Genomic DNA, 11,468 nt, shown 5'->3' with positions numbered 1-11,468 from the left:
TCCGGTGCAAAGGACGAGGACTCATATAGCTGTTCTTTTGACACGTTTGATGAATCTGGACCGTTGGACGAGCATGGGAATTTCTAACCATCGGTTGAGATGAGATGAACGACAATATTACATCCTTTCCACTGCACTGTCAAAGAGAGAGAAAGAGAAAGAGAGAGTACTTACTGTATAGCGTAGTGTAGTGGCAAGTTAAACACACAGGCTTCAGACACAAAAGGGGGAACTGCTCAGAACTCTAAAAAAAGAGCTCATAAACTCTGTTGAAAAATCAGAAAGAGAAAGAGAGAGAGAGAGAAGGGTTGGACTTTGAGGACTTATCAAATTGAAGGAGCATCAGAGAGTTGCAGAAAGAAAGAGAGGGCATGGCGGCGTTTGCAGTGCAGGCATAGCTGTAAAAATAAAAGTGTGGTACTGTTGCTGCTGTGCTGTGCTGTGTATTTACTATTAATGCATAAATATGTATGCATACACTTAGTTACAAACGCTGAAGCTGGAGAGTGACCAAAGCATTCAAACCACGATTATCGCCGCCCGACACTGTTTCAAGTCTGTCCCTAACCAACGAACCTTCAATTACCCTTTCCCCAACCACAACGGCTAATCCATAACCATAGAAAAACCACCAACAAAACACGCTTTTTGAGAAAACCCAAAAAAAAAAAAAACAAAAACCGAGAGAGAGATTGTGTGTGTGTTTGTGTTTGTGTGGAGACAAACACGCACACAAAAACCAAAGAGTAGTACTATAATTTTTCAACGAAAATTCTCAACCAGTTCTTCTTGTTGTCGTTGTTGTTGTCGCTGTCTCACTCTCAAATCCCAATTCAAAGCTCAAAACACAGAGAATAGAATTAATTCTCAACCAATAATTTTGCAACTGGATTTGGGTTTTTTGTGTCTTGCTCTCTGTCTTTTTTTGTTGGTTATTTATTTTTCGTACATGCTTGCTGCTTGCCTCTCAATATCCTACAAAACACGCCGATCGAGTTTTCTGATATGGATTTTCGGTCACAATTGAAGCCCGGGTCAGGTTTAGAAGCTTCACAACAATGGCGGGGTTGTTCTCATTAGGTGGCGGTGGTGGCGGTGGAGGAGGGAGAGGGAGCAGCGGCGGCAACCAAGACAGCGAGATTCCTCCTCCGGAGACACTATTCTGGTACAGCAAGACCAACGAGGACGTTACATCGTACAGAGGTTTCGAGCTATGGAACCAACAACAACAACAGCAGCAGCAGCACGCGGAGCAGCTGATACCGCATGCGCGTCCACTCCTCCACCGAGATCTTTACTCTTCCGGCGGGGTGGGGCCCAGCCGGGTCTCCGATGATAACTCGTCGTCGAGATCGGCCTTCATGGCGATGCGTTCGGCCGTGGAAGGCGGAAGCGGCGGAAGCGGAGGAGGGATAAGCTGCCAAGACTGCGGTAACCAAGCGAAGAAAGATTGCCCTCACATGCGATGCAGGACTTGCTGCAAGAGCCGCGGCTACGAGTGCCAAACCCACTTGAAGAGCACGTGGGTTCCAGCCTCAAAACGCCGTGAGCGACAGCATCACCTCGCCACTTTGCAAGAGCAACAACAACACCATAGAGACATTTCTAAAAGACCCAGAGATAGTAACCCATCTTCTTCTTCCGCTCTTGCTTGCACTCGTTTGCCCTCAGGTACTTAAAACTCACTCACATTTGCATACTCTCACTCATTCCTATTTTTATTTTTTTTTATTTTTTTATTTTTTATTTTTTTGTGTGTGTTTGTTTATAGTTGCATACATAGGCATCCATCAGAAGCACTCACAGTTTCTGTGATTGACTCTTTTGAGTGTTGAGAGAGTGGGGAAATAAAGGAAAAGAAAAAGAATCTCTGGCCACAGGGAAAATTCTCTGAAAAGATATCGAGGGACTGATGAGAAAGTTTTGGAAGTATATCTGCAAACAAGGCAACCTTATCGATTGCGTGTGAAGCTAAATCCACCATTTTCATATTACCTTTTTTTTTTTTTTTTCTTTTTTAATTCTTTAACCCTTTTCCTTTTCCAAAAACACTGTTATTTAGTAAGCCCTGACGAATGGATTGACAGGGAAGAAACTGTTTTTCCTCTTTGTGTGTGTCTGAATGCGTGTCCTCTTTCTTAGCACATTCTCTCTCTCTCTCTCTCTCTCTCTCTTACACCTATATCGATCCACACATTCGCATTCACCATTATAATTTTTTTTTTCCTTCAGTAAAGAAAGCATTTTTGGTAATCTTAACTATCAAATGATGACATTGATTTTTCTTTCTCCACATGTTATTGAAAAAAACTCAAAAAAGGGTTAGAGCAAGGGCATTTTCCTGCAGTGGTGAGTTCTCCAGCTGAATTCAGGTGTGTGAGGGTTAGCGCCGTGGACGATGCTGATGACAGTTACGCATATCAAACGGCTGTGAACATCGGAGGGCATGTCTTCAAAGGAATCCTCTATGACTATGGTCCCGAAAGTAGTAATAATAATATTACTAATTACATGGCTGGTGAGTCCTCTTCCGCCGCCGCCGCCGTTGCCGGAGCTCAGCCCTTCAACATAATCACCGCCACCGCAACCGCCTCTGCCGTTGTCTCCTCTTCTGGGGCACTCGTTGATCCTTCTTCTTTGTATCCAGCTCCAATTAACCCCTTCATGGCCGTTAGTGGTACGCAATTCTTCCCTCACACAAGATCTTGAAAAAGAAAAAAAAAAAAGTTATGGGGATTGTGTGTATCCCACATACTTCTCTTTCACCAACTTTGAGTTTCGATCATTTGATGATACACTATTGTGGCGTAGTGGTAAATTTGATACCCATATTGAAGTAGTAGGAGAGAGTGAAAAGAAAAACACAGGAGAGAACCAGAGACGAATTAATATATGGATGTTTTTTTTTTTTTTTTAATGCAAATTATCATCAATGCCTAGTTCAAAAAATAGATCATTCTTCTCCTCCTCCTTGAAAACTAGCTGAAGCTATTTATTTCTTTCTCTGTACGATATAATGGACATCTGGTTCTAATATTGTAGTTTAGTGTAGTTTGTCTTCGATCTTTTGTTTCATTAGATGCATTATTTTTTTCGGGATTTTTCTCTTTCATGTTGAATTATATATCACACTTTATTTAAGGTTGGTTTTGAACTTCGAAGCTGCTTTTTCCCTGTTTACCCGCGTGCTTGCTGGTTTGAAATTGAATTGAAAACACGATTTTGATCTTTTAATTGGACTAACCCTCGAAGAGAACTTCTTTTGTTTCATATTTCGGAATGGGCGATCCGACCATGCACGAGCATTCGAGTTTAAAAGGTGAAAGATCTCTCTCCCTCTTCCCATCCCATGTGATTATAACTGTAATTCCATTATCTAAAATTTGCATTGACGTGACTTGAATTTAAAACGGGAAATATTGCTTATCAATGTGCTCATAGTTAATGCACATGCAGGAAACTATACGTATATAGGGGAACATTGCATTTACATCTAAGGAGTACAGCATATGGCATAATACAAGAGTATATTGCTTTGATCAGAGAAAACTAAAACAAGTAAAACAAATATAAAGGCTACGATTTCTGTACTTTCCTCCTCCTCATGAATGGCCAACCCAGTACTCTCATAGTCATCACTTTCCCATAAAATGATTTGTTTAAGATATCTGTGCTTGGACGTGTTAATTAAACATGATTTCATATATACCCTTTTCTAAACGTCCCTTAGACACAATGACATAATATATAGATAATAACTGGCATCCAAAGTCAAAGCTTTTAAATGTTGTGAAACACAAAAAGTCCTTTATCTATATGAATATTTTATTTTTTTAAAAGAATCTTGCAGATTTTAAGGATTGACTTGCGGGACTAGATAAGAAGAAAAAAAAATGGGATGATAGAAATAAAATAAAAATATACAAAATATATAGAACAATGCATTTTTTTAAAAAAAAAACTTCACCAATGCTCCTGTGGTTTGTTTCAGAATTATCAATGTCCCTGTGATTTTTTTTTTATCACATATGCTCACGTGGTTTTTTATTTTTTACAAAATACAAGGACATATGTGATAAAAAAAATCACAGGAACATAGGTGATTCTGAATCAAACCAATGTACATTGGTGAATCTTTTATTTATTATTATATTATATGTATTTTTATGCACTTGTCACGCCCTCTACTTGTAAAGGGCAAGGCATGGATGAAATTTAGTAGCTCAGCTGGCATAAATAATTGTGTATACTTTTAATTTGCCTCCAGCTGATGAGAAGTTTGTGTTAGGATTTGACTAGTTATGTAGCATATATGACTTGTGTGTCGGGGATTTGACACTTCATGTTGCCTTCTGGGTTAGTCTTCGTAGGTCTCGTGAAGTTTAAAATTTGAAAACTACTTCTATATATAAACGATGGTTTATTGATTTTAATGTTATAGAGGTAAATTTATTTTTTATAATATACATGAAAGTACGTGAAGTTCATATTTTCACTTTTTTTTTTTATTTGGACTCATATGAATCTCATATATTTATATATATATATATATAAGAGATAAATTTATCTATTATAACATGAGAAGCGTTAAATCAATAATGAGTTTTCGTCGTTAAATCTATATTTCATTTGTATAAACTGATGCAAACATGAATAAGTAAAGGTCTCAAAAGAGCGGGTTGTCTTCATTTGAATAAATCCTAACTGATTGGTCAGGGTTCACCAGCATGATGATGTCAGAACTTATAATTGTTATATAGGATATTATAATGTAGAATGATTGCTTCCATGTCCGTATGCAGAATGGTGATCTAACAAGAGAATCTGTGTGTTCTGATGTTATCGTGCATGGACTATGTTATTATGGTTAATGGTTATGGATACTGCTCTCACATACTCAATTAGGAGGATAACGTTTTTCTTTGCTGTCAGAAAAAAATAAAAATAAATCAATCAATAGATAGATACTACTAGAAGACAATTTTTAATGGCTTTTAGGCATTTTATACATTTAATTTAATAATGAATATCTGTATGCTTGCTTGCAAAAATAAATGGTTGAATATTTCTCCTTGTGTTGTGAATTTTCTATTGTCGTCATAAAATTTTCATTTTTCTTACGTGATGCCCATGACTTTGAAGCCACTGCTATATGTAATTATGTGTTACCATATAGTGGACTTATGTTCTTTCATTCATATGTCATACTCATATCCAAATTGTGAGGTTTGAGTCTTGTTCAATCAAAAGAATTTTATAAATCATTTACTGATAAAAATGGATTTTATAAATCATTTACTGATAAAAAAGAATTTTACAAATCATTTACTAAAAAAAGAATTTTATATGTAAGTAGGTAATTGTACATCTGGCTTGCATTTGTAAGTATAAGTATCTTAAATGATTGTCTCCAAGTTCATGTTCCAGTTGTTGCAAATTAATCAATTCTGTAAATATCACTATTTAAGGTGTTTTTATTTAAGTTATGAAAAAAAAAAACTTAACTTTCAAAAAAAAAAAAAAACTTTTATAATATATCTTTTTAAAATATATATATATATAGGGTTATGTTTATCTCATTTTATATAAAATAAATAATTTTTCTACACACACAAAAAGAGATTGGGTTCCACCACTTTTTTTTCTCTTTTATGTTATCTGTGGGTCCCACTTATACTTTTATTTCTACAGCATGAGTAACTTTTTTCCTACAACATAAGAAAAATATATTCCATATATATATATATATATATATATATATATATATATATTTATTTGAAAAAATGCTCTTTTAAACTTGTAAGTGAAATACTAAAACTGTTTTTTTTAATAAAAAACAATTGTACACTATTTGAGCTCGAACTAAACATCTGACAGCCTAAACTAAATAACTAAAACTAGTACATTTCTATTTGTTGAACATTAGGTGCTTTTAGTTCAAGCGTAATTCTATGTCAGTGATATGCTGGCAGATTCATTCATAGACTACTTTTGTGTGTGTTGAGTAGGAAAACCATATTTTCGTTGTTTTCTAATCAGAGGTGCAGCAACTTGGTGTTTACTTATGGAGTTTTTGCTTTCATATTTTTATTTAGGATTTTTTTTTTCTCTTGGTAGAATTAAAGATGAAATTAAAAAGAACAAAATTACAAGTCTTAACGTGGGTGCAAAATGGTACTTTCATGTTGGGTGGTTCCATCTTTCCCAAGAAGAGACACTAGTATATTGGTAGCCAAAATTGGAGCCTCAGGAAATAAGAATTTCTGGGTTTTCTCCTTCCCAATGGTGAAATTATTGAGTCCACTTTACAAATTTACTGGATGATGCTGACGATCTCCATGTTCTCCCCACTTTAAAGATTTCCTCTTTTCTTGGATTCCTTTTCTTGCTTGTGCAGCAAAAAAGTAGAACATTATTCTGGACTTGTGCTAGTTCTACGGTAAAAAAATTTAAACTAACTTGATTAAGTTAATTGTTTCTCCTGAATTTCCTATAGCACTATTTAAATTCTAAATGTTGCTTTGCTTCGCAAATTATTTTCCCTCTTTGATTGTCTTTGATAGAACACTGATCAATTATTCCCAAAGCCTTCTATATATATATATTTAAAACTACTAAAACGGAGATTAATTTAAGGGAGTGCATACACACATTTGATTTCTGTTATGGACCAGTTGAATAGTCTCAACTTCCACTCTCCACTACATGATATGTACTCCACCACTCTCTCTTAACTTCCCCCCAATACATATAACTACCTATTAAACATAGCATAAAACCACTAAGTCAAGGTTAAACTATCCATTATGTGCACAACCTCCCAGGGCATTTCATCTATATATGCCTCCTTATACCTAAGGAAAGGATCCATCTAATAACTTATCTTAGATTCATTGCTCTCAATCATTGATACTCAGCCTACAACATTCATCATTCCATATACCCGTTATTATAGTTAATGTTCACCTCCGAGCAATTTCATAGTTGGATTCCTAGTCTTTGAAACTCTACAAGGAAAAACTGGCGTGTGTCACTATCATTGGTCAAGCAGCCACGTTGCAATGCAAGTTTAGTTGAAATTCTGATTGGTGCAAGACCTCAGTCATTTATATATGTGATGCTTTGCTATTGCTGTCAATTAGGTTTAGGAGAATAGTTAACACATATATAAAGCCATTAGGAATGCACTGTTTGAAACTTCACAGTTCACATGTATACAAAATTAAATAGCAGAATAATTTAAGAAAGAGACTATTTATTAAGGGAGAGAAGGAGGGAGATTTAAGCATAAATAACGGATTTTTTTGAAAAGCTACCCCAGAAATCAAAGGATATCACAAGAACAGTACTAGGGCATGTTGCAGAATGCAGAATATGGGGGGATGGCCTTTTAATACTGGAACAGTAATAGTGGTATTCGGCTAAGCCCCATAATTGTACGTTGGTTTGTGTTGTGATGGTGGTCCCAACAAAGCCGTGTGATGGATAGGCCTTCTACCTTTGTGAAGGGTAGTGCTGTCTATCTGTGAGGGTGCAATCTCAAGTGCGTGATGAAGAAAATAAGGTTGGTGTTTCGAGGTCCTAAGATACTAGAAAGGGAAGACACTCTTACTCGCTTATATTCTCACTTGATTGATTTCTTGGCTTACATAAAAAGCATCCATATAAGATTGTTTCTTGATTTATATAAAAACTTTTAACAACCCTTATTATAATCAACCTAACCCTAAAATATTCAATACTTATATATTACTAGGTATACATAAAGCTAAATAGTTGGAACCTACATATACATGAATATATCAATGAATACATGGCTGATTAATTAATTAAGTAAAAAAACATCATTTTTAAATTTCTAACGTTCCTTGTTAAACTTGATTCTTTTTTATGACTCCAATCGAGCTATACAAAATCTTTTAAACATGTCTTCAAGCATTTTGGATGATCAACTTTGTTACTAGTGCAACATTTTATTCTTGAACAAGGGCACACTTATTATTTAGTTCTATTCTTCAGCTCTCAAAGTGCAGCGACCATTTTTTAAGTGAATGTCAAATTCCAATCTCAAGGAAATGTCCCAAGCTCGAGATATTTGTTTTCAAAAAGGAATATAATAAACATGAGAGAAATTTATGGCTACCAGTTTTGGTAATGACTAGGACATCACGTTTGCCTTTAATTGGGGCCTTCAAGTCATTGTCAAAAATAATTTGGCATATGTAGTTCTCATCGAAAGTGTTAAATAAGTCATTGTAGCCGCTCGTATGATTGTTTGCACCGATGTGATCAAGCCACCACAAAAATTTGTTTTCATGACCTTTGCTAGATAATAACAAAATGAATAAATATCCTTGCTCCTCAGCAAATTTCACGATATCCACTTTAGTCCTAGCAAATAAAAAGGCTATTCGTGGTCCCTAAGAAATTCAAAATGGACCAGTTTAGTTAAAATCGTGATCTCTCACAAATTCAAAAAAGACCCACATTAGTTCCTCAAAAGGACTAAAATGAGTCCATTTTGAATTTTTTAGAGATCATGAATAGCCGTTTTATTTGCTAGGGACTAAAACGAGTATCGTGAAATTTGCTAAGGACCGAAAAAGATATTTACTCTAACAAAATTAAGTTGCTAATCATCTTCTTCACTTCAACAAGATAGGCTTATTCTTTGCGGGGGATAAAACTTCAACACTCACTAGCATAATGACCACTTATTTCACAAAATAGCATTGAATATTAGATTTATCATACTTTCTTCTTTCTCCCCTTCTAAAACCAAAGCCTTGACATCCTCATTATCTTTGTGTTGTTGATTTGACACTTACCCGCCTCTTCGCGTTCATGATCATGACTTCAATTTTGACTATGTTTCGGCCAAGCTTTTTGTCAGTATAGTCTAACCCAATGCGAGCTTGGAGTTGGGCAACCTAGTCCATTGCCAAATGTATCATTTCTTTTTAAATGTAATAAAATCTAATTTTAATAAATTTAAATGAATAAGAATTAAGAAACTTGGACAGCTTGGTTTGGGGCCAATGAATAACAAATCGTTGAACTAGCGCATTTGCCAATTGGACTTCATTTCATCAAATAAAAAATTGATGTTATTTCCTTAGGTGATAATATATAAGGTAAAAAATATGTGATTTCGAGTCTTGGCTACATAATTGCGTTAAAAAATTAGCAAGGAGAGTTTTCTTACACTTGTGGCGCAACCCGCTTGATCGAAATATTTGATTAATCAATAAATCAGTAGAAAAATCTAAAAAAATAATAATAATTTTATTTTGTGTTGGTAAATTGGCTCAAATGGAGGAAAGCAAACTTTACTTTGGGCCAAATTAAGTTGGGATAAAAAATATTGGACTTGTATTTTGTTAAACAAAGAGGCCCATTTAATCAGGTTACTCAAGCTTATCCATCGGTCTTAATTTACTTTGACATCTTTAATTATGATTTTTTCCTCTTCCCCATGAATAAATCTTAAGTGCTACAGTAATATTGAACATTCAGTACTACTGCCACTCATATTTAATACACAAGGAAAAATAGTCCATGGTATCCATCTAACTTGTCAACAAATTATTTAATTTTTAATTATTTTTTATTTTGATTCACAATTTCTCTTCCTCTAAATTTTTGCTCCCTCCCATTCCATCTGTCTCCTTCCTCTAAATTCTCTGCACAGACGCCTCAGTAACTGGAAGAAGAAGGCTACACCCAAATCATTTCTGTTGAGACGGAAGATATTTCTCTCTCTCTCCCCATCTTTGAAATCTTGATATCTTGTGAGTTGAGTCTTCTGATGTATAGTAGTGTATGAATCTTATTACTTCACAACTTGTTTTTTTCTTTTTCTTTTTTGAATTTTGATGGAATTACTCCAATCAAAAACTGAAAACTACTATACACGAAGAAAAATAATATGGGGTTTGAACACAATATGAATCATTTAAAGACTTTTATTAAAGTGTGTAAAAAAAAGATTTGCAAGTTTTAATTTTAGAAATCAAAAGTTAAGAATTGCATTTGTAACAAGAAATCATAGAATATTTAAAATAATGTTGTTTTTGAACTATACTAAAAAGCTTAAGTGAGATTATCTTATGTAGTTTGGATTGATATTGATAATTTCTTGTCCCAGTTATGTATGCATTGTGTTGCTGAATGTTGCTGCTTTTTGTTTTCATTATTGATATGCAAGATTTATAGCTTGTTTCATTTATTTCATTTGTTTATTGATTTGTTTTGCTCATACATTGTTATATTGGGTTATGATGAAATTTTTATTTTTTATTTAAAAAAAATTCAAAGTTACAGGCTTTTCATCATCAAGTTTTAGCTATTTCAATTTGGAAAATTTTGGTTATCATAAAATACTGTAGTACAATTTCTTTCTTTTTTTGACAATTCCATACAGTTTAAGATATTAACATAGTTTTTGAATGATACAGATATATTTGTATTAATATTATTCTCTTTTTAAAATAGTTTTTTCTCACTACTGGAAAAGTTGCGAATAGCGAGGGAAGACAATTGCAACGGAAAATAGGCGAATTTTTCGTCACTACAACACCATTGTAGAATCCATTTCAGTTCGGTCGCAATTTCATCGCAATTTGCGAGGGAAATTAAATCCCTCGCAAAAATCATAAGTCTGTGACGGAAACTAGCGATGAAAAATATTGGCAATGGAAGTTCTCTCGCAAAATCTAGCATGACAAATTGCAACTGAAAGTTCATAATTTCATTCGCAATTTCCCTCGCAATTTGCGATGGAGTATATTCTCTCGCAAAATTCAAAAATAAAACATATAAATCAAATTTAAAAAGGACAAGGGCATAAATTGGGAAGGTGCCATTATAGATAGGAGAAGACTATATAGAAGAGATGCAATATGCGTATGAGAAAAAGTCGTTAAATGCGTCGCCACATCCTTTGCGGCACACATTGAGTGCGTGTATTGACAATAGTGCCTATGTCAGTTCATTTTATGAGAGATAAAAGTCTGTGAAAATTTAAGGTTTGTGTACAAATGAATGAAAAGTGAAAAGCATTTCGAAGACAAGGGAGTGTAGAAATAAGTCACCACAAGAGAAAACAGAGAGAGAACCATTTCAGAAAATTCATAGGAGAATAAAGGAAAGAGCAGTCTTTGATCATTCTTCGATATATGCTTCATCTACCATCCGATCGAGCTGAGATTTTGTTGGCATATTCCTGACTTGTCATTATTCATATTCAACGGTGATTTTTTTGGTTGGAGGTCTGTAGCATCACCAGATATTCTAAACTGAAGTGATTTGTGTGTAGGATTCTACTGTAGGCAGTGATCTTGAGAGGATGATTTTTCTTAAGTTCACCGTTGGATCGTGGTGAAAAATTTTATGCAAGTTCTACACTCATTGTACGTAATATCTAACGGTCAGTTTGTCGATTGGAGCTCTCAAGAGGGATTCGTGCT

At 34.6% G+C, this 11,468-nt stretch overlaps 1 protein-coding gene across 1 annotated transcript; it reads left to right on the top strand.

Moving 5' to 3' along the window:
• The first annotated feature begins 1,058 nt into the window (after positions 1–1,058).
• Positions 1,059–2,726, top strand: LOC133304819 (protein SHI RELATED SEQUENCE 1-like). Its single transcript, XM_061504883.1, has 2 exons — positions 1,059–1,671; positions 2,321–2,726. Exons 1-2 carry the CDS (start codon positions 1,059–1,061, stop codon positions 2,707–2,709), a joined length of 1,002 nt encoding a protein of 333 aa, XP_061360867.1. The 3' UTR covers positions 2,710–2,726.
• The last annotated feature ends 8,742 nt before the right edge of the window (positions 2,727–11,468 follow it).

Source organism: Gastrolobium bilobum, unplaced genomic scaffold (assembly GCF_033153095.1).
Source record: "Gastrolobium bilobum isolate Gb01-03AN ecotype WA unplaced genomic scaffold, APGP_CSIRO_Gbil_v1 utg482, whole genome shotgun sequence".
Classification (NCBI taxonomy): Eukaryota; Viridiplantae; Streptophyta; class Magnoliopsida; order Fabales; family Fabaceae; genus Gastrolobium; species Gastrolobium bilobum.
This window is presented reverse-complemented; position numbering and strand designations above follow the sequence as displayed.